The sequence below is a fragment of the Falco naumanni genome, chromosome 3 (genome assembly GCF_017639655.2).
Source record: "Falco naumanni isolate bFalNau1 chromosome 3, bFalNau1.pat, whole genome shotgun sequence".
Lineage (NCBI taxonomy): Eukaryota > Metazoa > Chordata > Aves > Falconiformes > Falconidae > Falco > Falco naumanni.
In genome coordinates this window covers 50,076,978-50,101,115 of record NC_054056.1, presented here as the reverse complement: position 1 = coordinate 50,101,115, position 24,138 = coordinate 50,076,978, and the positions used below count along the sequence as shown (strand labels likewise).

The 24,138-nt window shown below is 39.0% G+C and overlaps 1 protein-coding gene across 1 annotated transcript in view; it reads left to right on the top strand.

The window, feature by feature from the left end:
* LOC121084427 (dynein heavy chain 5, axonemal-like) overlaps positions 1-24,138 on the top strand; it is a 184,156-nt gene that overhangs the window by 106,792 nt on the left and 53,226 nt on the right. The window contains exons 58-63 of the mRNA XM_040585836.1: positions 1,133-1,413; positions 1,749-1,964; positions 10,901-11,068; positions 18,730-18,948; positions 20,483-20,659; positions 23,630-23,824. Coding sequence (XP_040441770.1) covers positions 1,133-1,413; positions 1,749-1,964; positions 10,901-11,068; positions 18,730-18,948; positions 20,483-20,659; positions 23,630-23,824 — 1,256 coding nt within the window. The remainder of the gene's footprint in view (positions 1-1,132; positions 1,414-1,748; positions 1,965-10,900; positions 11,069-18,729; positions 18,949-20,482; positions 20,660-23,629; positions 23,825-24,138) is intronic.

The window sequence follows — 24,138 nt, the reverse complement described above, 5'->3', positions numbered from 1 at the left end:
ATTTAAATTGTGAGTCACTGGAAGCAGACTCATGTTTTCAGCTGTGTTGTGTATGATCACAAAATATGCAGAGGTTTTATTTAATTAACTTTATGAATGTTGCAGATTGCAGATGAGTTTTGAAAGTAGTATGAGTTAGCAGTTAAAATACCTGAAACTACTGCTTTGACATATATGCATGCCAAGGAACAACTGAGATCCTAGTTTTCATGTTTAAACATGCTAAAAGAAATTCTGAGGGAAGGTAAGTAAATGTTCAGATTCAGTCCCTCTGAAGAATCTTTTAAAGAAACAGTTATATGCCAAATGTAAAATTTCCGAAATATTGCACTGCACAAGGTCATACACACTAAACATTTAAACAGTTTCTGAAACTGAATGATGTCTGGAAGTAAATGCGAACTTGACAATGTTTCTTCTTCCACTGTTACCAATTGTAGAACTGATCTATGTACATGTATGTCCATAGGTAGAAGGTGGCTGGGTGCCTGGAAGGAACATATGTGCTTTATTTTGAGGGTTAAAAAGATTTCCGTGATGCATTTACATTTAGATGTATGTATTTATATATCAAAGTTTTTATACTTAGAGCTTTTCTAGGTGATTTTCTCACTGTTTGATAAAAATGTTGGAGCATTGCATTGCTCAAGAATCTTTAGTTTCTTTTACCCCCTTCTGATCTGGACCTTCACGTAATGTTGAATTTAGAAGGTCAGCCTAGTCTCCTTGTGCCTTCACTTGTATTGCTCAGGAGGCCAGGTTTCTCCTTTTTGTTTTGTACGGTGAGTACAGTCTAGTACTTCTTATGGTCTTATGGATTTCTGAAATTTCACACATAATTCTTAGCACTGCCATTCACAATACTAATGCTTAATGCTTTTCAATATATGCATTTAATGTTTAGTGGCCCTCTCATATATAGAATATAAGCAAGTGATCAAGTGACAGATTCTGAAGAATTTTACTCATTTAAAAAAAAAGAAAAGAAAAATGAAATAGCAAACTAATATTATCCCTGCTTAATTTTGGTGTTCAACCAATGGGTTCACTAATTTTAAGTTTCCAGATTGCTCCACTGAGGTTTCTCTCTTAATAATCTTCCTGTTGCTAAAATGGAATTTATTCAACACAGGTCTTGCAAAACTGATGGAAGCTGAGGTTTCAGTAAATCAGCTCTCCAAAGAGTTGGTGACAAAGGAGAAAGATTTGGCTGTAGCTTCAAAAAAAGCTGATGAAGTTTTATTGGAAGTAACTATGAAAGCCCAGGCTGCCGAAAAGGTGAAAATGCAGGTGCAGAAGGTAAAAGACAAGGCTCAGGCTATTGTGGATGACATTGCCATTGATAAAGCAGCTGCAGAAGAGAAGCTTGAAGCTGCGAGACCTGCACTGGAAGAAGCTGAGGCAGCTTTGCAGGTCAGAATCAGCATGTGGTTAACGATTGTTATTTGTATTAATATGGCTTATGCTTCTGACTTGGAAAAAAAATAATAAAAGGACTAGCACTGACCTGTTAATCCTTGTAGAAAAAGTCCTGAAAACTGAGGCAGTGGAGATGTAAGATGGGCAGTACCTCCTCTACTGTCAGGTAGTAAAGCAATCACTGAGTGGTACTCTTTAAGACTTTCTGCAGTACTGCTTCTGAACGACCTGCAAAACTGCAATTGCATACAGTCCTCCCAAAAAACATCTTTTGCTACCATCAGGTGATTGCTTAAATAGATGGATTCTTTTCTTTTTTAATTTTTCAGACAATAAAACCTTCTGACATTGCAACTGTTCGCAAACTGGGTAAACCTCCTCACTTGATAATGCGAATTATGGATTGTGTGCTACTTTTATTCCAAAGGAAAATAGACTCAGTAACACCTGATCAAGAACGCCCATGTGTGAAACCATCATGGACAGAGGCTCTGAAGCTAATGAATAATTCAGGATTTCTTAGCATGTTGCTTACTTTCCAGAAGGTAAAAAGTTAATGGTGGTGCATAAGCTCTTATGACTGTCCTTAGAGATCACATGAATGTGTACTCTACTTTCAAAGACAGTTTGAAACAGATGAGGCTTTTGTGTACCTATAGTTGTAGCTACTTTTGACTGTAGTCCTCTCCATTTTCATGGTTATTTATTTCGGTAATCTATCTCCTGAGCCACACAGTTTTGATGGCAGACACAAGTATCCTAAGCGCTAGGTAAAATCTTGAGAAGCATGGTGTTGTCCTTATTCAGGCAGTTCCTGCTTCTCAGTAGGAATTTGCCTTAAAAGGGCTCACTGTTGATTATGCAAATAGCTCACTTTCTCCAGTGCTACTAGGCCTGTTTGCATATAAAGTGCTCTAGAACTCTGTCTCCAGAATTGTTCAGTGGGGAGCTAGGTGGAAATACAGAAGAAAATTAACATCCTGACATGAAAAATAAGGAGATATTTGGGAACTTTCAGTGTTTTTTCACTAGAAAAGTAGTGAAATGCAGAATGAACTGAGAACCTTAGTATCAACTGTAAGAAAAATAAAAGCAATTTATTGTTTTTATTGTAACAATAAATATTCAATATAGAATAGCAATTGTTACAACAATTTCTGTCAGGTCAGAAATTTCTCCTGTTAGATTCACTGAACTGTGAGACAAGGGAAATTTCTCTGCAGGGAAAAGATGTCACAGGTAGCTGGACCAGAAAAAGACCTAAGCTGGAATATGGAACAGCAGAATCACAGCCTACCTTTAAAATCCAGGAAACCAAGCAGGTTTTGCCAAAACCTGGGTTTTCTGCAACGTTGCAGAACATACTCTTTCCTTTGTACACTGTTTTTTTTAATCTGCTTGAGCTGTGTATTTTGCTGATGCCTTTTCTAAGGTACTGGAATTTTTCTGTTGTGCAGATGAGGCTTGAAACCATGACTCTCACTGTCCCTGGGAGCCATTTCTCCCAGTGAGCCACATTGACAAGGCACCATGTGGAAACTTCCACTGCCTCTGTCGACAGTCTCTTCCTGGGGCTGTCAATCTGGTCACTTTTCCAAATGCTGTCTTCACTATGCAGAAAGAGGAAATGAGTTTAAAGATAATGCGGACTAATTATGGACTCCTTACTCAAGCTTCTCTCTAACGAGGCTTCCAGTTTTGGCACTTCATTAATAGTGCATGTGTTGATGCCAAAACGGCACAGAGTAACTGTTCAGAGAGAGTTAAGCATTTATTTCGTGCAGTGTTGGGGAGCTAGCTGATTCGCACCGGACAAACTAGCTCCAAAGTTTTCAGTGAAAAGTCAGGTATTTTATACAGTTTTCGTGAGAGGTTACACAACATCTTTTACATACATACTCATTTGATTTTGACACCTAATCATACCATTCACAATAAGTGGGATCTAGGTGGAGTAGACCTTTCAGTTTTCTTTGTTCAATGATTTCCTGACTTGATGGTCTCCTTATCTCCTTCAGGTGCCCACCTTATCTTTTCTAATTATTCAGAGTACATTCAGTGGAACCTTTTCTAATTTTTCAGAGTGCGTTCCTTTCTCAACACAAACAGAGCATCACTCAGAGCATTGTACCAAACTCATCCTGACTAATCTTTTTTATTTTAAGACCCTGTTCTGTTTCATTCCCCCCTTTTCTTAAGACTTATGAATTCTTTTGTCCTCAAGTTTCAAAGACAAAAGGCTTTGGTAGACATGTATCATTGTCCATATTATTTGCATTCTTTTAACTGTGGCATTTAGTTTATACCACAGACAGACGTTCAAGAGCGATGAAAGGATCATTCCTCCCAACATGGTTAGTATGGGATGTATTAAATAGTGGAATACTTGTGTTGCTTTAGGGGAATGTCCTGCGAAGATGTCCCACCAATAATGTTCTCCTACTTGTTCTGCATTGGCTAAGATAGATTTTGTATTTTCAGAGTCATGTTTTACCTGTCAAAGCATGCGTTGGGCCATTCTGGTTACTTCTTGGACCAGTTTTTCTATGTCGGGGTGCCTGAGTGTTGCTTTAAAGAGACTAATGTTCATGCCTATCTGTAATTTAGGTACATCATGATACAGGGTATAATCAGCTTCAATTAACTGTCTAGTAGTTACAGGAACAACATAATCAAAGTCACAGCCAACAATTCTAGTAAAATTACATACACAAAAATTGGTACCATACACTTTTTCACGACAATTATCAATAGTAATGTTAACACAAGAAGTTCTAACACATGCACATCCATTTCCTACGTAAAACACTTGTGATCGGGCTTCAATATGTGGAAACATTTCAGAAGTACACATACCCTTTTTAATATCTAGACATAGATCTTCATTCTCTATTACTGCATTTTCACAGATGTATCCCAGTTGTTCTCTGGGGATACATGCCTCAATGCTAATACACTGACATTTGCCTTTGGTCTGATCATAACTTGCCCAGACATTATGGTCCACGGGTCTGACAATGACTTTTTGGTGTCAAAACAGGAAGGATTGTTCTTTTGCTGCACTAATTGTGAGCGCTTATGCTTCAATTTGTTCATGTTGTGGGTTTTACGTGAAGTTGCCACCAAGCCTGGTGATCTTTAATAGGTGGCTTAGTAGTAGGACTTTCTTCAGGCTTAATGATAAACATTTCAGAAGCACCTCTGTCTTTGCTAGCCCATAAGTACATAATTGAAACTGGCTGATCAAACAACAGTTTAAGCTCCCATTGGGCTTTGTTTCTTTTATCCTTTTTAACACTACCCCACAGGCAAGAAACTGGTCCTTCCTTTTTTTTTTTTCTTCCCCCCCCCCCCCCCCCCCAACATTATTGTCTATATCTTCCATATGACTAAATGTAAGTGACTGTTTTTTCGTAGGTGCTATTAGCTTGACTTGTTTTGTCTCTTGTCCTATTATATTAACACCTTTAATGAATTCTGAGATTCTGAGTCTTATTCCAGTCTTGTTGTGTATATGATTTGTTGTTAGATAAATCTTAAATGGCTAGACCTGGGTTAGACTCTAGGTTCATCAAGAGTAGTGTGCCAACCCATGGAAGTGATTCGATAAATTGCACATCAGACCATGGCCATTCTAAAATGGGAGCTTGAGATGAAGTTACACTGATCAAAAGTGCAAGAGTCAGCATTGAGAAGGCTTGAGAGCAGGTGCTCCTCCTCATTCGGAAGTCCATGGTTTCTCAGAGTTTTCTCAGGAGTTCTCTTGACTCGGGAGTAGTGAATCCAAGTGGGTTGCTCCTTTATCCGTACTGCTGTGAATGTAGTCAGTAACACCTGGAAGGGTCCGTCTCACTTTTCTTGCAGAGGGTTATTCGTAACATACACCCAATCACAAGAACTAAATGGATGTAGTTTATAGTCAGGTTGCTTAGGCTGGTGTTCTAATGCTACTGTAGCATTTTTATTTAATTGTTTCCCTACAGTTACAACATAAATCATACACATACTGCTTACCTATTTGATCTAGAGCTTCACTATTTTATAATTTGTATCACATAGGGTCTGCCATACAAGATTTCAAATGGGCTCAGCTTCTCTTTTGGTCATGGTTTGACCCTCAGTCTGATTAGAGCAATAGGTAAAGCTTGGTACCAATATAAATTTGTTTCTTGGCATATTTTGGCAATTTAAAGTTTAATAAGATGGTTCATTTTTTCTACTTGCCCACTTGCTTGGGGTCTGTGGGGTGTATGCAGTTGCCAATTGATTTTTAATGTTTTACTTATTGCTTGTACGACTTGTGCACAAAAGTGTGAGCCCCTGTCTGAAGAGATTACTGCTGGAACCCCAAATCTTGGTACTATTTCTTATAATAGTGTTTAGATTACTTCATTAGCTTTATTGGTTTGGCAAGGGAGTGCTTCAGGCCATCCAGAAAATGTATCAGTTAAAACCAAGAGATAACGGTAGCCCCCTTTTCTTCGGAGTTCAGAGAAATCAATTTGACAGATTTCACCTGCGAATTGTCCCTTGTTTATTGCCCCTTGATGTATTTTGGTTCCAGTATTTGGGTTATTTTTTAGACAGAGTTCGCATCGAGATGTGACCTGTTTACTTGTGGTAAATAGGTTTGGTCCTGCCACTCTGACTCTTAAATGCTGATAAAGTGGGTCTAAGCCCCAATGAGTCTTATCGTGTTCTGCTTTTACAAATTGCCTTACTAGTTTTTTTGGCAATACTAATTGTCCCATTTTCAGTTGACCCCAACCAGTGTCCAATAGCTTACCTTCATTTTCATGTATCCACTTATAGACTGTTTCTTGATATTCTGGCTGGAAATTTATGTCTAGTTTTTCTTGTACTAGAGCTGCTGTTGATAATTCTCTGCTTCTTGCAGCAGCTAATTTAGCTTCTGCATCAGCTTTCCTGTTACCTATTTCTGGAAGGGTGTTACCTTTCAGGTGTCCCTTTACAATGCATTATAGCCACTTGTGTCGGGAGTTGGATGGCTTCTAACAATTGTAGGTTTTCCTTTGCATGTTTTATAGCTTTTCCTTGGGCAGTCAGTAGTCCTCATTCTTTCCAGATTGCTCCATGGGCATAGACAATAGCAAAGGCATACTTGGAATCAGTCCATATATTTATTCATCTTCCCTTTGCCAGTTCAAGAGCTCAGGTGAGGTGTTGCCTTCTGCTCCATTGTCAGCAACAGCAACCCCCTCCTCCTCACCATCAGAAGGATTCAGGGCAGGAGATGCTCTTCCTGCTCTGCAGGTTACACAAGCCTGCCTCTGCAACAGCACTTCTGCTTTATCTCTTACCCTGAATGCAAATCTGCTCCTTGTTGCTTTAAGTCTGTGTTCTTACGTATCATATCACGCCTTTGCAGGCAAACAGCAAACACCCTGCCATGCGTCCAGCGTGACTCAGCCGCACCTTCGGGTGGGCACGGGGGTTTGTACAAACTCACCTCAATACTCTAACACTTTCACAGGGTCTTTGACTCTCCACCCCCCACTTCAGGTCTTACATTAGTGCAAGTTTTTATCTTATAACGTGCTTCATTCTGGTTGCTCTACAGAAGGAACCACAACCTGAGCTTTTTTTTTTTTTTTTTTTACACAAAAATTTCAACAAGAGCATCTCTGTACTTTAGGTCTCAGTTTTTCCCTATCCTTTTCCAGAGCCATAATCAAAGGATCGGGTGGTGTTAATCCTGCACTCCTTCTGCCACACAAACATATCTGCACACATTACTTCATCCCACTTTTGTTCTCTATGAAGAAACAGCATAAGCTGTAAACTTGTGTTGTAATTAAGACTTCCTTCAGGTGGCCATCTTTCACCATCACCTAATGTATACAGAGGCCACCAATTCTGACAATATTTTTAAAATGTCTTTTTGTTCAAATTTCCACTGGGAATTCCACCAAATTCTTTCCAATGCTTCAAAATACATCCCAGGGGTGTTTTGGTATTTATTTCTTAGCTTGGTCCACCCCCCATCTTCCTAATAAGTCTGGTATTTGTCTACAATGTGTTAGTTATTACTGGAGGCACCATACTTAATCTCAGAACACACACCACAGTTCAAGACCTCTATTTAGCCTTATTTCTTGATCTTATTTTTTTTTTTGCGAGGAGATATTATATCTTAGCCACTTGCCACCCTTTGCTCGAGTATACAGACAGCACCTATGACACTAAGTGCAGAGGCTAGTTTCTGCTTTTCCCAAATGATGTTAGTTTTAATGTTTTGTCCACAGTCTCCCGCTCTAATTTCTAATTATGCATTCCAGCACTTCATAAATTGATTTTTCAATCGCTTCGTCTATCTCTGGCCGGCCTCTTGTGCGGAACATGGACACGCAGATCAGATCGGGGCTCCCCACTCGTTTCACAGTGACACTGCGTCTCTCACACGCACCGCACTGCGGGCATCCCTTGGTCACACAGACAGTGTGTTACACGGTACTGTGTGCTTACGTACAGCTCCAGTAACACTGACAGTTCGCATTATCACACAAAAGTACGCATTTCAATGAACAATTGCCAAAAACCAAATTATTTGGTTTTTGGTCCTAAGCAGCATGTTAAGTTTTTAGCTATTCACCTAGAATTACCAAATTACCAGAATTACTTTTGAACATGTAACAAGACAACACATAAAACAAACAAGACACAAAACACTATTTCAGTTGTTACATTCTAGGATTCCCCAAATTTTAAAACAACCTAAAGGAAGTTTTCAGCTTCCCAAATCTTAAGACAATAAAATATTCAAAACAAAGAATAAATATAAATACCTTTTATGTTGTGCAGAAGTCCTTGTCCACCTGTGTGAGAAGCCAAGGGGTAGGGGAGCCTCGCCGACAGAAGATGCATTTGGGGTCCCTGAGGGTCCCCAGGCCTCTGGAGTCCAGCACCGGCGGAGAGTTCTCCTGCCTGCCTTGCCAAATTGATGCCAAAACGGCACAGAGTAACTGCTCAGAGACAAATTTTGTCTTTAAGCAGCAAAGGTATTTATTTAGTGCAGTGTTGGGGAGCTAGCCGATTCGCACCAGACAAACTAGTTCCAGAGTTTTCAGTGAAAAGTCAGGTATTTTATACAGTTTTCGTGAGAGGTTACACAACAACTTTTACATACATACTCATTTGATTTTGACACCTAATCATACCATTCACAATAAGTGGGATCTAGGTGGAGTAGACCTTTCAGTTTTCTTTGTTCAATGATTTCCTGACTTGATGGTCTCCTTATCTCCTTCAGGTGCCCACCTTATCTTTTCTAATTATTCAGAGTACATTCAGTGGAACCTTTTCTAATTTTTCAGAGTGCGTTCCTTTCTCAACACAAACAGAGCATCACTCAGAGCATTGTACCAAACTCATCCTGACTAATCTTTTTTTTTAAGACCTTGCTCTGTTTCAGTGTTCCTGCTGGTAGTTTGCAACACATTTAACTTTATTCAGAAGAGTCAAAACAACCTCTGTAAGACTGAGTTCTTGCAGGAAGTGATAATGATGAATGTGGTGAAGAACACTAGACTACTTCCACCCCTCATGAGGTACTTTCACATGCTGTCCTCCTGCCTCATTTCTTGTTTCTAAGGTTGAGTGTATATCAACTACAGAACTACAGAATGGTTTGGGTTGGAAGGGACCTTTCAAGATCATCTAGTTAACCCTCCTGCCATGGGCAGAGGCACCTTCCACTAGACCAGCTTGCTCATAGTTCTGTCTAACCTGACTCCAAGCACTTCCAGGGATGGAACATCCACAGCTGCTCTGGACAACCTGTTGCAGGGTGTCACCACCCTCACTGTAAAAAATTTCTTCCTTATATCTAATCTAAAGACACCCTTTTTCAGTTTAAAACTGTTGCCCCTTGTCCTTCTCTACAGGCCTTGATGAAAAGTCTCTGTGTCTTTCTTTCAAGCCCTCTTTAGATGTTGAAAGGCCAGAATGAAGTCTCCCTGAACCTTCTCTTCTCTAGGCTAAGCAACGCCAACTCTCTCAGCCTTTCTTCACAACAGAGCTGTCCAGCCCTCTGCTAATTTTGTGGCCCTCCTCTGGACCCACTCTGTGGTGGGGCCCCCAGAGCTGGATGCAATACTCCAGATGGGGTCTCAGAAGAGCAGAGTGGGTGAATCACCTACCTTGCCCTCATGTCTGGAGTTCTGAGTGGACTACGCTGCTTACTTGTTTGGGAGATTTTTGTTCTTTCCTGATTTTTTTAGGCAAGGAAGATTAGGGGATAAAATAGTTCCTCGGATTTAAAATTCATTACTTACAAAAAGAAAAGGATGACATTTTTCAAGCTTTTGAACAGAGATTTAGGCCACTGCTGATTGGTCTTCCTTGCTTCACCTTTGCCAGCTTGCTAGCTCATAATTTTGAGTAGGAGAATGAAAAAGTCAAAATGTTTGTCTAGCACCATTTTACATTTTAGCAAGTGCTCATAGTGAGAACATCACCATGTCTGATCTTAGGAATAATATAATGAATGTCTTTGTTATTATAGTAGTTAGGGATCAGACAAGTACAAGACAGTCCTTTAGGCTATGCAGAAAACCAGGAAAAGGGTATGTTGCCTGACAGTATGAATGGAGGATGATTTTTAGGTGCATTAAAAGAAAGGCATGAATACATTGCCAAAAAAGGGGAAGATTCTTAATGCCTCTATTGTTAAGCAACCATTGTTACTCTCTATATGCTCTTCTATTTCCTACATTGCTTAAGGAGATGAATTCAATTTTCTTCTGACACTTACATAATAATGGATTAACCACCATCATCAAAGATATGGCTTTTCATATTCTCAACAGATTGTGAAGGGAGGAAAAATCTGAGATTAGAATAATGAAGTGAACAGCTGAAAAAGATCACTTTTATGGTTAAGGAAAAGGGTTAGCTTCAGTGAAGTGAAGTCAGTGCCTTGCAGTTTCACCCTTTTGCTTCCTAAAAAAGCATGTTTGACTCCCTTAGTTGTGTTGGCGCTGGTGTCTGTCTGATGCCACAGTGAGCTTGTTCAGGGAACTAATCTAGGAGAAAATGAATTATTAATTTGCTGACTTAGATTTCTGACATATTAGCTTCCAAACTGAGCATTGGCGATGGTATTAAAGATGGGGCAAGAACATCTGGTTGAGGGTTAGAGGAAAGAAGGTACAGTGCTATAGCAGCAATAACTTAGATCAGCTTAAATTGTTGTGGAGCTACAGGTACAAGTACTGTCTGTAAATCTTATGGGTCAAATAGAGATATTAAAAGTAAACTCAAGTCAATCTGTTGCAATGGAAGTAGAAGCTATTTTCACAAAAAATGACTAATCTGTCCTTTATAAGAGTGAAAGGCAACAGTGTTGTCCATTTCTTCTGCAAGAAGTTAAACCCCATGTTTTTAAAATGAAGAATATTTCTTTGAAGCAGGCTTTATTCTAAAATCCATTAAAAAATATTTTTTCCTTTCCATTGACTAGGACTCAATTACAGGAGAAACTGTGGAGTTTTTAGAGCCTTATTTGGATATGGAGGATTATAATCTTGAGACTGCTAAAAAAGTATGTGGAAACGTAGCAGGTCTTTGCTCATGGACACAAGCAATGGCTTACTTCTATGGTATTAATAAAGAAGTTCTTCCTCTTAAGGTATTTCGTATTACTAATTTTATTTTTCTGAGGGATGTCTATAATTGAGTGGAAAAAATGTTGCATTATTTTGGCTAAAAATATCGCGAGTTACAAGAGATTCTTATTTCTTCAGTTGTGAAGTCAAGCACACAGAGTTTAAATATGTCCTGGCACTTTTTTCCCCTTGCACAGCTGCCCTGTGGTATAGTTGTTACTTGTGTGAATGTTGTCAGTTTTCAGTGGAAGCCTTGGTACACAGGGTCTTTATAGAGCCTGGCTATCTGCAAGTGGGAGATACCGAGACTTGGATTTGGACTTGGTGCCAGGCCTGGGAAGGAACATAGTCATTGTGGTCTTGGTAGAATCTGGGAGAGGAGAGACTGTTCTTGGCACAGAAGTATTCTTTAATTAATTTAGCTGGTATTCAGCTCTCTAAGAAAATTTTGGAGTGTCAGTCTGTTACATGTGAGTATATATATGAGTTGTAACACTGAACTACAGTAGAAGGAGATCAGCTACTGTTGTCTGCATTCCTACAGATAGCTTTATTGTCTTGGAAATGTTTCATTTATGAGCATATTTAAAAAAAAAAGGTCTTAGAATATTTATATAGTGATTTATAATCATTGCTTCTACTGGGAATTTTATGGCTCTTTTCTGAAGAAATACCTTCAATTGGTTATGCTTCCACTGTACTTATGTTCAGTCTCCTATTGTATAAGTCACTGTATGAATGGTACATTCAAAACTTTTGGTATATTCTTTTAGAATATCTAGACAGGTCTGATTGAATTCATTAAAAGCATGATTTTTTTATTCATGTAACTGATAGATAAGACTATATTTCTGTGATATTTAAGTAGCAATTCCCTTTTCATATAATGGGATGTTCAGTAATGAAAACAGAATTTGAAACATGGCTATTGAGAGCTATAAAAGAGAGCAAGACCTAGGGGAAATAGTGGCTTTATATGCAGAGGCAAATGAAAACTGCAAAAGTGCTCTTGCAGTTTTTATTTGAATATATATGACTTAAGATTATGTATAAATTTAACGTTGTGTTCAAATATTTACATTATTGTCACACTGTAGCTGATAAAAAACACAATGTGCATTTCTTGACAAAGCAGTGCCTGTTGTCAGGTATAGCAACAGACACAAATACTTTAAAACTGAAGTTGACAGAGGGAGGAAATGTTTAAAGTATGCAGGAGATATTGCAGGAAGCACTGGAGTGATGCTAAGAAAATAATTGAAAATAAATGTACAATTAAACTGCATAAAGTATTAGCACAGGCTAAATCATCCAGTGCTAAAAGCAGGTTTACTGAATGAATTAATCAAGCTGCTTTATCCCAACTTCTGTTCTAGGAGATAAATCCCCTTCAACACCTGCAAAATCCATCCAATGTATTTTTAAATTGCATCTTAACTGAGACTCAGTGCCTTATTTATCTTAAATGTGACAACTTGTGAAAACTAATTAAGTGACTTATATTTTAGTAAATATAGTGTGCAAATATTAACTCATTCCTAGAAATGGATACCTAAATTCTTTAGATGTGTGGCCTGTAGCCGAAGGGTCATTAGTTAGAATCAAATACAGAAAGTGTAACTTAATCTTGCCTCTGCATACAATGCTGTGAGGTTGCTTATCATACAGTGGTCACCATGTGTGCTACTTTCCTACAAACCTTCAGCATGACTGTGAGCTGTTCCTCTCTGGCTTGCTACCTAGTAGACGAGCCTGCTTGATTAACCTGATAATTCTGAAACACCATCTGCTCTTTATCCATTAGTTCAAAAAACTTCAACAGCAGAATGAAGAAGCCCTGGCTTTTGCTGTGATTGTGCTAGCCTCTGATTAAAATACTGTGTATAGGGGTATAGTTTCCCTTGGAGATGTCTCCAGTGATTTTAATTAAGTTCTTCTTAGGCTGTTATGATGATCAAGTGAAGTTTGTCTACAGTTTATAAATTCTATTTGATATTGGGGATTCTCCCTGTCAAACTCAGTTTTACACTGAGACTTTATTGCCTTTTCTGCTTTCACTTGTCTCCATGCTGAACTAAAACCCACAGCAGGAAATAAGAGGAAATCTTGCACCTCAGGAAGAGGTAACAGTCAAGAAATGTCAAAATTTGATGGTTGTTGATTTAAATAAGCGTGTTCTTGTCAAGGTGATGCCCACTGGGCAGAAGAATGAACAATCAAGTCTGAATTCAAGGCCTACAATGATTGTGGAAGCAAAGCATATACTCTTGGGCGTGAAGGGGAGGATTAGATTACTTAACAAAACAGATTGAGGTCAGGACATGTAACTGAATGGAAAAAATGGAGAAACTTTCGGTAGCTAGTAGACACTGTGAAAACCAGGTAACAGGTGTGATCTCTGTGCCTTTCAAAGGCTGTTTTAGTCCCAAAGAATGGTTAGCGATAGCAAAGAAATTGAGGCAAAGATTTTATTATATGTTATTCTGCATGGATATGTTTGCATGTATACATACATATATATCTGTACATATCATAGAATCATGGAATAGGTTGGGTTAGAAGGGACTGAAAAGATCATCTAGTTCCAAAGGCGGGGACACCTTCCACTAGACCAGGTTGCTCAAAGCTCTGTCCCACCTGGCCTTGAACACTCCCAGGAACAAGGCATCTGCAACTTCTCCATGCAACCTGTTCCAGTGTCTCACCACCCTCACAGTAAAGAATTTCTTCCTAGTATCTAATCTAAATCCACCCTCTTTCAGCTTAAAGCCATTCCCCCTTGTCTTATCACTACATGTCCTTGTAAAAAGTCCCTCTCCAGCTTTCTTGCAGGCCTCCTGTAGGTACTGGTAGGCTGCTATAAGATCGATAAGGTCTGCCCAGAGCCTCCTCTTCTCCAGGCTGAACAGCCTCAACTGTCTCAGCCTGTTTTCACATGAGAGGTGCTCCAGCCTTCTGATCATCCTCGTGGCCTCCTCTGGACTCACTCCAACAGATTGATGTCCTCCTCATGCTGGGGCCCCCAGAGCTGAATGCAGTGTTCCAGGTGGAGTCTCATGAGAGCACAGTAGAGGGGGAGAATCAATCACCTGCCTCAACCTGCTGGCCATGCTTCTTTTGATGCAGCCCAGGATTTGGTTGGCTTTCTGGGATGCAAGTGCACATTGCCAGGCCATGCTGAGCTTCTTTTCTGCCAACACCCCCAAGTCCTTCTTTTCAGGACTGCTCTCCATCCATTCTCTGCCCAAACTGTATTTGTGCTTGGGATTGCCTGGACCTGCATGCAGGACCTTGTGCTTCGCCTTGTTGAACTTTGTGAGGTTCACACAGGACCACCTCTCAAGCCTGTCAATGTCCCTCTGGATGGCATCCCTTCCCTCCAGCGTGTCAACTGCATCATTCAACTTGGTGTTGTCGGCAGACTTGTGAGGGTGCCCTTAATCCCAGTGTCCATGTTTCTGACAAAGATGCTGAACAGCATGAGTCCCAGTATGGACCCCTGAGAAACGCCACTAGTCACTGGTCTCTACCTGGACATCGAGCCCTTGACCACAAGTCTTTGAGTGTGATCATCCAGGCAGTTCCTTATCCACTGAGTGGTCCATCTGTCAAATCCATGTCTCTTCAGTTTAGAGAAAAGGATTTTGTGGGGGAGAGTGTCAAATGTTTTGCACAAGTCCAGGTAGATGACATCAGCTGCTCTTCCCTCATCCACCAATGCTGTAACCCCACTGTAGAAGGCCACCACATTTTCCAGGCATGATTTGTACTTAGTGAAGCCACGTTGGCTGTCACCAATCACCTCCTTATTTTCAATGTGCCTTAGCATAGTTTCCAGAAGGATCTGCTCCATGATCTTGGTGCACACAGAGGTGAGATTGATTGATCTCTAGTTCCCTGTGTTTACCTTATTTCCCTTTTTTAAAATGGAGGTTACATTTTCCCTTTTCCAGTCAGTGGGTACTTTGGACTGCCGTGACTTCTCAAATATGATGGATAGTGGCTTAGCCACTTCATCTGCCAGTTCCCTGAGGACCCATGGATGCATCTCATCAGGTCCTGTGGACTTGTGCACCTTAGTTTCTCAGATGTTCTTGAACCTGACCTTCTCCTATGGTGGGTGATTCCTTATTCTACCAGTCCCTGCCTTTGCCAAGAGATGTACATAATTATGCACATATGTATATGTGTATAATTTTACTTAGATTGGTGAATTGAAAACATTATTTTTAGAATGTCTGCAAAACCTATGTATGTATTTGCCTCTCATAATGTTTCCCTAAATAACGATGTGTCCAAGTTTATTATGATATGGAGTCTCTGAGAGAATTGGTACAAAACCAGTGGAGTGTTTTTGTGCAAAACCTGCAGGGATCTGGGACAGGAGCAGCTAGAGATTACATTTTCATGAAGAGTTGTCATTCAGATGCCATGCCCAGGACCAGACTGAAGCAAAAGGCAAAAATGGTCACCCAGAAGATCCACAGATGCTCCTGAGCAGAGTGACAGTGTCTTAAGTGCAAGAAACCTGCTGACCTGGCCCAGCAGTAGTGACTGCTTAGTGGACTGTGAGAACAGTGACCTTGGAAAACTAAAATTCTTGAAACGAGAGATGCTAGGAAAGCCCCAGATCTTCCTTGCCTGTGATGAACTATAAAGTTTCAGCTGCTTTTTTTATTATGGGTTGTCCTAGTAATATTTCCTGAATTTACTGAGCAATAGCTGCACTTCAGAGTGATCTGGGGTTGGCCTGCGCATTCTGTTCAAGAGCAGGGATAACATCAAATAGTATGATTTCTTTGTGTTGGAGAAGGCATTTTAAATAAAAATGCCTTCTTGAATCAGGGCCAGATATACCCAGTGCCTTGCAAAATTAAGTTTGCAATGAATCAACGTGAAACGTATGGCTATGTCAATACTAATAAATTAAACAGTACTAGGGAATTTTTCTAGACATTAAAGTGATCATCTGCGCTGTTAAATTGTTAGAATGATCCCTAGTTTGAATTTAGTCTTGGCTAAGCAGCATTTTCTCAGCAATCTCTGGGCACCTTTCAGGAACTAGCTTGGTCCAAGGGTCATTTCCCTGAGGCTGTTTGCATGCAGCCATACTGTTTCAGAGGCTGGGAGAGCTTAATGTGAGCTCTTTTACACTAGTTAACCTCAATGTCAGAGAAAGATCCTGAGCATGTTTAATTTAACAGTATAGCTGTGGACAGTAATTACATGTTCGTTTGTCTTGGTTTTATGTGGAACGCAAAAAGGTTCAAAGGAGCAGGGTAATCTCACCACCTGCTATGAAGTCCTCTCTGAGGGCGTCTTGGAAGAAGGCAAAATACCTCCTTAACAATTTAGTCTAAGGCCCTGGTTGGCACAGATACTGTCTCCACACTTGCCCTGTGCAGACAGATGCAGAGAGAAGGTAGAGGCGCTGGCTGGAGCAGATGTTGAAAGGATTGTTTGTGTGGTTCCCCACAATGCCAATGGCAAGAAGAAGCCGAAGCTGGTGCTCTCACACAAGCCTAGGCTTGTTCTAGCATAGCTCCTCTTTCCGGGAGTGCAGATGAGAGTGTGGATCTTGTATCTTGCATCCTTATTGTTCATTCACATAAAATACATTTATTTGAGCTTTCACACTGCATCCAGCTGGAACAAATTGTGAATCCTTGCTTTGCTGCGTGACTCAGAGGGATGAAATTAAGGGTGTGAAGCTTGTTCACATAGCAATGCCATTAAAATTAGAAAGGCCACAGTGGTTCTTTGTGCTTGGGAGAGACACATCCTTCCCGACTAATTGGCTGGAAATCTTTGTATGAAGCTGCTTACGACTTTAATATTCTTCTTGTGCACAAGATCATCCTTGGCAATGGAACTTGCCTCCTGCTCTCATGGCAAAGCTCTGCACAGGAAGCTGCCAGCCAACCTGACAGTGGTGTCAAGACAAAAGCCATGTTTGTACCCACGTAATTTTGAAAAATTGAGTTAGAAAGAAAGACAGGGAGAGAGGAAATAGCGATGATTTCATACAGTAATCTGAAACAAGTAGTCTTTCTGCCTTTGGGAATCACATAGGTTGGTCGTCCTGGTATGTCATTCTTGTGCAACCAATCGTTACTCATCACATATAATTAAGCAGCCTACAAAACCAAACTAATACCAGAATGTATTACTGCTTTGTTATGATTACCCTAAAACTGGCTGAAAACTTTGCTTAAATTTTCTGTAAAATATTTTCTTATTGTAAGTAATCTTTTAGAGACCCTGTAAGTCTTATGTAAATACTTTTAGGTTTTTTTGTCATGTTAGAATACAATATACTTTTTCTTTTTACTTCTCTGAAATATTTTTTCATTGTCCCTACATCTTCAAAGCTGGTAGCCTTTTAAGGGCTTTTAAGAACGGGGAAGTCTGTTTATCAGTCTTTTGAACCTTTCTGGGTAGTTTATTGCTGCACGGAGGTCTTTTTCATATTTACAAGGCATCATTGCTTATATGTATTGGGAATTCACATGGCTGTCCTTTTCCTTTGAGTTTTACATTCCGCTGTGATAAATGTCAAGGTGAAATATGAATCCACGCAGCCAGGTGCGAGTTCTCTGTTGTTGCAGCTGTTCTGCCTAGGCTGTCCTTCCCAAGATCAAGAAAGATCCCTATATAACCTCACTATTAGTCACCTGGGGGGTGAAACAATATGTCATAACTTTGTTTTCCTCCCATTTTTAGCCCTTACATAATTTAAGGATAAGAAGATGCTCTGCATTGGGGAAGCAGGGGGTGGGAGGTGTGAGGAAGGAGAGAGGGGTCTGGTGCAGGGCTCTTTCTGGTTATCGGTGAGAAAAGCCTGACAACAGATGGCTTAATAAGGTAAGTGCTTTAATATAAGATAATAATAATGTAGAAGAATTAAGCTGGTTAATTAACATTGATAATATACAGCTGTGGGCTGGCTTCAGGGGCGGTGGGTTGGCCGATGTAGACAAGGTGGAGATGTGGCTGGTTCTGTTAAGGGGTTGGGCAGCCAAGGAAGAGGGAGCAGCCAGGGAAGAGAGAGAACTGTGACATAATAAGAGGAGTTTATAATAGCTTGAATGACAAAAAAAGGGAGTTTTCTCTCCATGGACAGTATCTGCTCTGCAGCTCTGTCTGATGCTGCACAAATGGGGTGTGCCCAGCATCTGAAGGGATGAATGAGAAAAGTCTTTAATGTTTTAGTTTCTGGAAGAGAAAAAAAATGCATTTTTTGTATTTGTATTGTAGAAGTAATTGATGGGAAAAGAGAGGAGAAGAGTAGTTTCTGTTATTATTATTTTATAATCCACAAGGACAATCTTAATTTTCTTTTGCACTGAGAATATATTACAGAAAACATTGTATGGGTTTCTTAATTTATCTAGTGTACAGCTATTTAAAGTGTATTGTGACTTCAAATCATTCATGACTGTGATCAATAGATCATTTCAAAAATATTATTAAAACATTTTAAGATTGTATTGAATAACTTTAATGTTATGCTTGTGTTCCAGTTTTAGATTGAAAAGTTAAAAAGGAAAAAAACCCTGCTGTAATCTTAAATGTGTTATTTTAAAAAGTACCCAATGCTTTACAATATATGCTATTAAATGAATGTCATTTGCTCTTGCCAAATAATAGGTATTAACTACTCTTTACTTTTAAATGTTTGTAGGCAAATTTAGCCCTGCAAGAAGGAAGACTTGCAGCTGCCCAAATGGAACTGAATAATGCACAAATTCAGCTGGATGAGAAGCAGATGGAACTGGATCAAGTACAAGCCATGTATGATACTGCTATGAAAGAGAAGCAGGCTTTACTTGATGATGCTGAGGCATGCAGAAGGAAGATGAACAATGCCACAGCTCTGATTGAAGGGTTAGGTGGAGAAAAGGTACTAGTACATATGAGTATATTTCCATCACAAAGCAGGGGCTCAGTTTTGAGATTACTCCATAATGATCATTGGTAGTAGCCAAGAAATTTAAGGCATGTTAACATCTCATTATCATATGACACTTTATTTTAATTTATAGGTATCCTTTTTGCTTGAGCTTCATGTAGCTAACAAAGTAAAACAATTTCTTGTGTTAATTTAATTATTTTGTATGTCATACATGATTTATGTCATGTCATACAGCTTGTATTGGGATAAAATTCAGATTTAGAGCCAAGGAGCCAAATTCCTTTTAGCTTTAGTAAGAAGAGAAATTAGGCTTAACCTAAGTAATTGCCCTGAAATATTTATAAGGTTTACTGTTTTTTTCTCACCAAGTATACAAGAATAGGAATTTGGAGCTTGACTAATTTCCTGAATGATATTTGAAGTTCAGATTTCTACCTTTTACAGAATTATGGGTTAATTGATATCTTCTGCACTGAGTTTGAAATTTACCTTTCTTGTGCAGATTTTTCTGGCTTCAGCCTGAAGGTTTCCAGAGGAAGCAGGATACACTTCCACCCCCACCCCCCACCCCCCCCCGCCTTCTCATCTGATTATTTGCTTTGATAATTCCTTTGTTGATTTCACTGAGTCAAAACTGAGTGTTGACTTGCATCCTATGAGGCCAGGACTTCAGCATTTGTTTGCATAGTTGTACTTCAAAATATATCAATCAAAAATGTTAGGTGCTTTGTCATATTTTTCAGTTAACTTTTAAATTCAAGAGCAACACCAAAATAGGAAGTTACAGTGCCTTATTGTGGGTTTTCTGAAGCCTTGTGTTATGAGGTTTTTAAGAGCAGTTATTCCATTCTACTTTTGAAAATTCAGACCAAAAAATTAAGACTATATATGGCACTTGAAGCCTTGGGCAAAACTGACACTGGGTTAAATGTGTAAATTCTAAATTTAAAACATGTAGGTCCTGGCCAAGATTGCATACAGAGTGATTGGAACAGAATAGAAATCTAGAGAGAAAGGAGTAAGTAAGACTCAAAAATAATATTCAGAAAGTCACGGAATCGTGGCATAATTGAGAATGGAAGGCATAACTGAGATTGGAAGGGACCTCTGGAGATCATCTAACCCACCTCCTTGCCACTCAAAGCAAGGTCAAATAGAGCAAGTTGCTCAAGGCATTGTCCAGTTGGGTTTTGTATATCTCCAAAGATGGAGACTCTCTTGGCAACATATTGCAGTCCTCCACTTCCTCACATTATTGTTGGTCATCCTGCCACTTCATTCCTCCTTTAAAGCACTGACCAGTTTGGCGAGCTTGTTGACAAAGATGCTTTTTCTCCACTTGGTCAGGTGGTTGCCATCTCTTCCAAGCAAAGTTCTACTTCTGAAAAGAAAGATTTAAAGCCAAAAATACTCCTTGTTCAAAGAACAATTATTTACTAGAAAGAGATAAATTCTCGAGTAAGATCTTCATGTTAGTTTTACACCTGCTTAATCTCACTTCTTTGTGATATTTTACATACAGCTTCGTTGGACAGCAAGCAGCAAAAACTTTCAAAATCAAATTATTAATTTAGTGGGGAATGTTCTTCTGGCCACTGGATTTCTCTCTTACTCTGGACCTTTCAATCAGGAGTATAGGAATTTGCTGCTCCAATTGTGGAAGAAAGAGATGGACAGCAGCAAGATTCCATACAGTAATGTAAGTGTTCACCTTCTGTCCTGACCTTACTCTTTGCCTTGCAGAGAAATAAAGCGCAGAGCATTCCATTCTAGAAAAGTACGTAATTGGAAGATTATATATAAGCTGTCACATTCCATCCAATTTTTAATAAATGAAAAATCTGAACAGTTGACAACTGAGCTTCTAAAACAATATGTTTTAAGATCCTCTTTATAGTCTTGCATTGCAAGTTTGGTATATAGGCTGTTGCTCTGGCAGATCTGAGAGAGAGGTGCTGTTTGAGATCAGATGCTCTGGGAGGAAATTCCATAATATGGGAAACAGATTAAATTTACAAGATTAGAATAGATTTAATTTATAAGAGGTTCCATCGGGTAGTCTTAGTTTTCCCCCATAGTTGAAGGTTTTCTGCAAATACCGTGTCGTCTCCATAATTTGTCATGAAGTCAAGCAAATCAGCCACATCTAGCATTTACTGAAAATGAAAAATACATATATTGAAGAAAACACCAGTTTTAACTGTCTCCCTCAACATTTTATCTTCTTACAAGGAATAATCTGTGAATACGTGTTTGAGAATACCACCCCACATCTGGTGTTGCTGTGCCCCTATATTTTCCCAGGCAGTTGTTGAAGCAGCAGCTCCCAAGTTAGGCACTGGATGGTTCAGGGGGTTTCTATTACTCTCAGTGCTGGAATGGAGGCATTAAGCTGATATGGCTTCATATCTGAGGATAGAACTCAGCCACCAAAGCTTTTGACAGAGCAGTCTGTGGTGCTGGAAAGGGCTGGGAGCAAATGCACAACCTGTGTACAGCTGTGGCTGTACCATTGTGAAATAGCTGAAGGTAGATTAGTGTCCCTTCTGCATCTTCTTTTCAGGTTCTCGGGGGACTTAAAACATATATTAGGGAGACCTTTTTGCCATGAGCGTTTTGTCGTGCTGTTCATCTCATAGAAGTTACCTGAGAATCTTTTTTTTTGTTTGCTTATGTTAGGTAATGCATAATGGTTCTCATAACAATGATTAACCTTAACCTGACATGAACCTCACAGCCCAGCCGAATTTATGGTATGAGTTACAAAGATGAATGATTCTGACTTGCCCAGCAAAGCTCTTTGAAAGCTTCTGATGATAAATAATGTGTAAGGCCAAGACGAATTTATTAATAAGGTACCAGTAGCAGTATACGCTCAGGCAAGATTATTTACCAGTGTTGTATGGGAGTCATCCTACGTACATTAATCCCAGGGAGACTCTTAAATTCAGTGTACAAAATGTTCTTCAAAGCTACTTACCTTGGGGAATAACTATCATGTTTCTTACTATTTAAGGATAAGAACTTGGATGTCTAATGTCCTCAGAAACCAAGACATAAAGAACTAAAATTCTGCCTCTTTGAAGATGTTCTGACAACAGTACTACTCAGCTGCATCCTTCAAAATTTGAGGAGCACTTTTTTGATTGTTTCTGTGGGGTTTCTTTTTTTTTTTTTTTTTTTTTTTTTTTCATATGGACAGGTTAGACATAAAATGCTGTAATTAAGAAGTTTCAAACTATAATTACCATTCTGATTAGATAGTTTCCGTTAAGGACAGGACTGTGATTTCAATGATAGTGTATGAAAGAGAAGTTTAATTTTTTCCAATGAATTAAGTAATCACAAAAGGCGGCATATGGGCTTCTCTTGATACTTCACACCACAGGAAAGAATGCAGCTTTACAGTTAAGCAAAAGGCTTGACATCTGCCTTACTTTGTCACAGATTAACTGGTTGTGGGTGAATGAGTCATTTAGGCGTAACAATTTAAAATTAGCTATCTATCTGTGTATTTAGGCACTTAAATTAGCTAAGTTGCAGAGTGACTGATACTTCCTGCTGCACTAAGAAAAAATTCAAAGCTGTTTAGACCCTACCCTGCTTAAGGAGCTAAATTTGGTTTTAGGCTCCAATTACTGAAAATTTTGGCTATTAAATGCTTTACTGTCCTTTTCACAAATGGAAATTGGATTCTTAGAGTTTCTGTCTTCTCACAATAATTTGTGTTGCTTCATTTAGATTCTTCAATAATCAGAGTAGTAAAAAAATCAAAGGGGTAAAACATCTTTTGAGTCTTGCAACCGCTGGTATCACTCTCATGATTCTATCATAAGACTCACAGTATCTGAAATTTTGCTTTAGGCTTCAGATGCTGAATTATGTGATTTTTGTAGACGTCACAGGCTTTTTCTTTTTAAACATGATGTTTGTAGACAAACCTTACAAATAGAAATTCTTGAGTGAAAAATATAAGGAGCATTAAAAAAACCTCCTTCAATTATATTATTTTTAAACTCACATCATTATTAAGCTACTTTTGTAATTTGGAGAGCTTAGTTTGTGATTTTAAGTGCTGTTTTCTTCACATACACATTCCTAAGAGGCCAGTCACTGTTCATAGTGAACAAAATAAAGCAGGTTAGTTGACATGTGCAAATCAAATTTTAGAATATATGAGCTGGGAAGAGTTCTGACCATAGCAACAATAAATGTCCATGATAGTTCATGGTTATTGATCCGTAGCACATCTTTCTTCTCTGAGTCTCCCACAAGCCATCTTGTATTCATATACATACTTGGAGGGCACTTTACAACTTTACAGCAGGAAGATGTTCTTGTGACCAAGATGACCCTTTCTCTTCAGCTAGCAAGAAAAGAGTTTGCAAATACAAAAATCAGCTTGTCATTAGATATTAAACTGGCTTCAGAGTTTCTGTGGCACTCTGATGAACTTCAAAGCCTCAACAGAATTTGAATTCGCTTTCATTATCGCCCAACTTCAATGATTTAGGTACTGAACTGTAAAGAAAGGAGGCAATAAACAATAACTGCCAAATACATTCTATCATGCATTATGAACAGAATAAGAAGGAAAAACCTTCCATCAAACATTTTATTATAACTCCTCTATCTGGTACTAATTTTGTAATTACATATTTTCTATTAGGACCTGAACCTTACTGGTATGCTTGTTGACAATGCGACAGTGAGTGAATGGAACCTCCAGGGTCTTCCGAATGATGACCTTTCAATTCAGAATGGCATCATTGTCACAAAAGCATCTAGATATCCTTTGCTGATCGATCCACAAGGTCAAGGGAAGACCTGGATTAAAAATAAGGAAAAGAATAATGGACTCCAGGTAAACAGTTAATTTAATATTTTTTAATGTGCGTGTCATTTCACATCATAGGTAGCAATGCAAAGTGGTTTTTTCTGCCATCGTACTTTGGCCGTGTGAATTTTAAATCTGATGTTTATGGTATATAGTTAAGCAGAAATTAAAACAAGACTGACAATAAACCTGTGACCTATCGGTATCAGGATGAAATAGCTTGTACTGCTTTGTTGTCTTCTAGAAAGACACTTTCAAGAGCAAACTGGAATTATATGTTATGCCATATCTAGTTTTATGATGAATCTTTTAATTACTTGTCATAGAGAAAGAGAAACTTA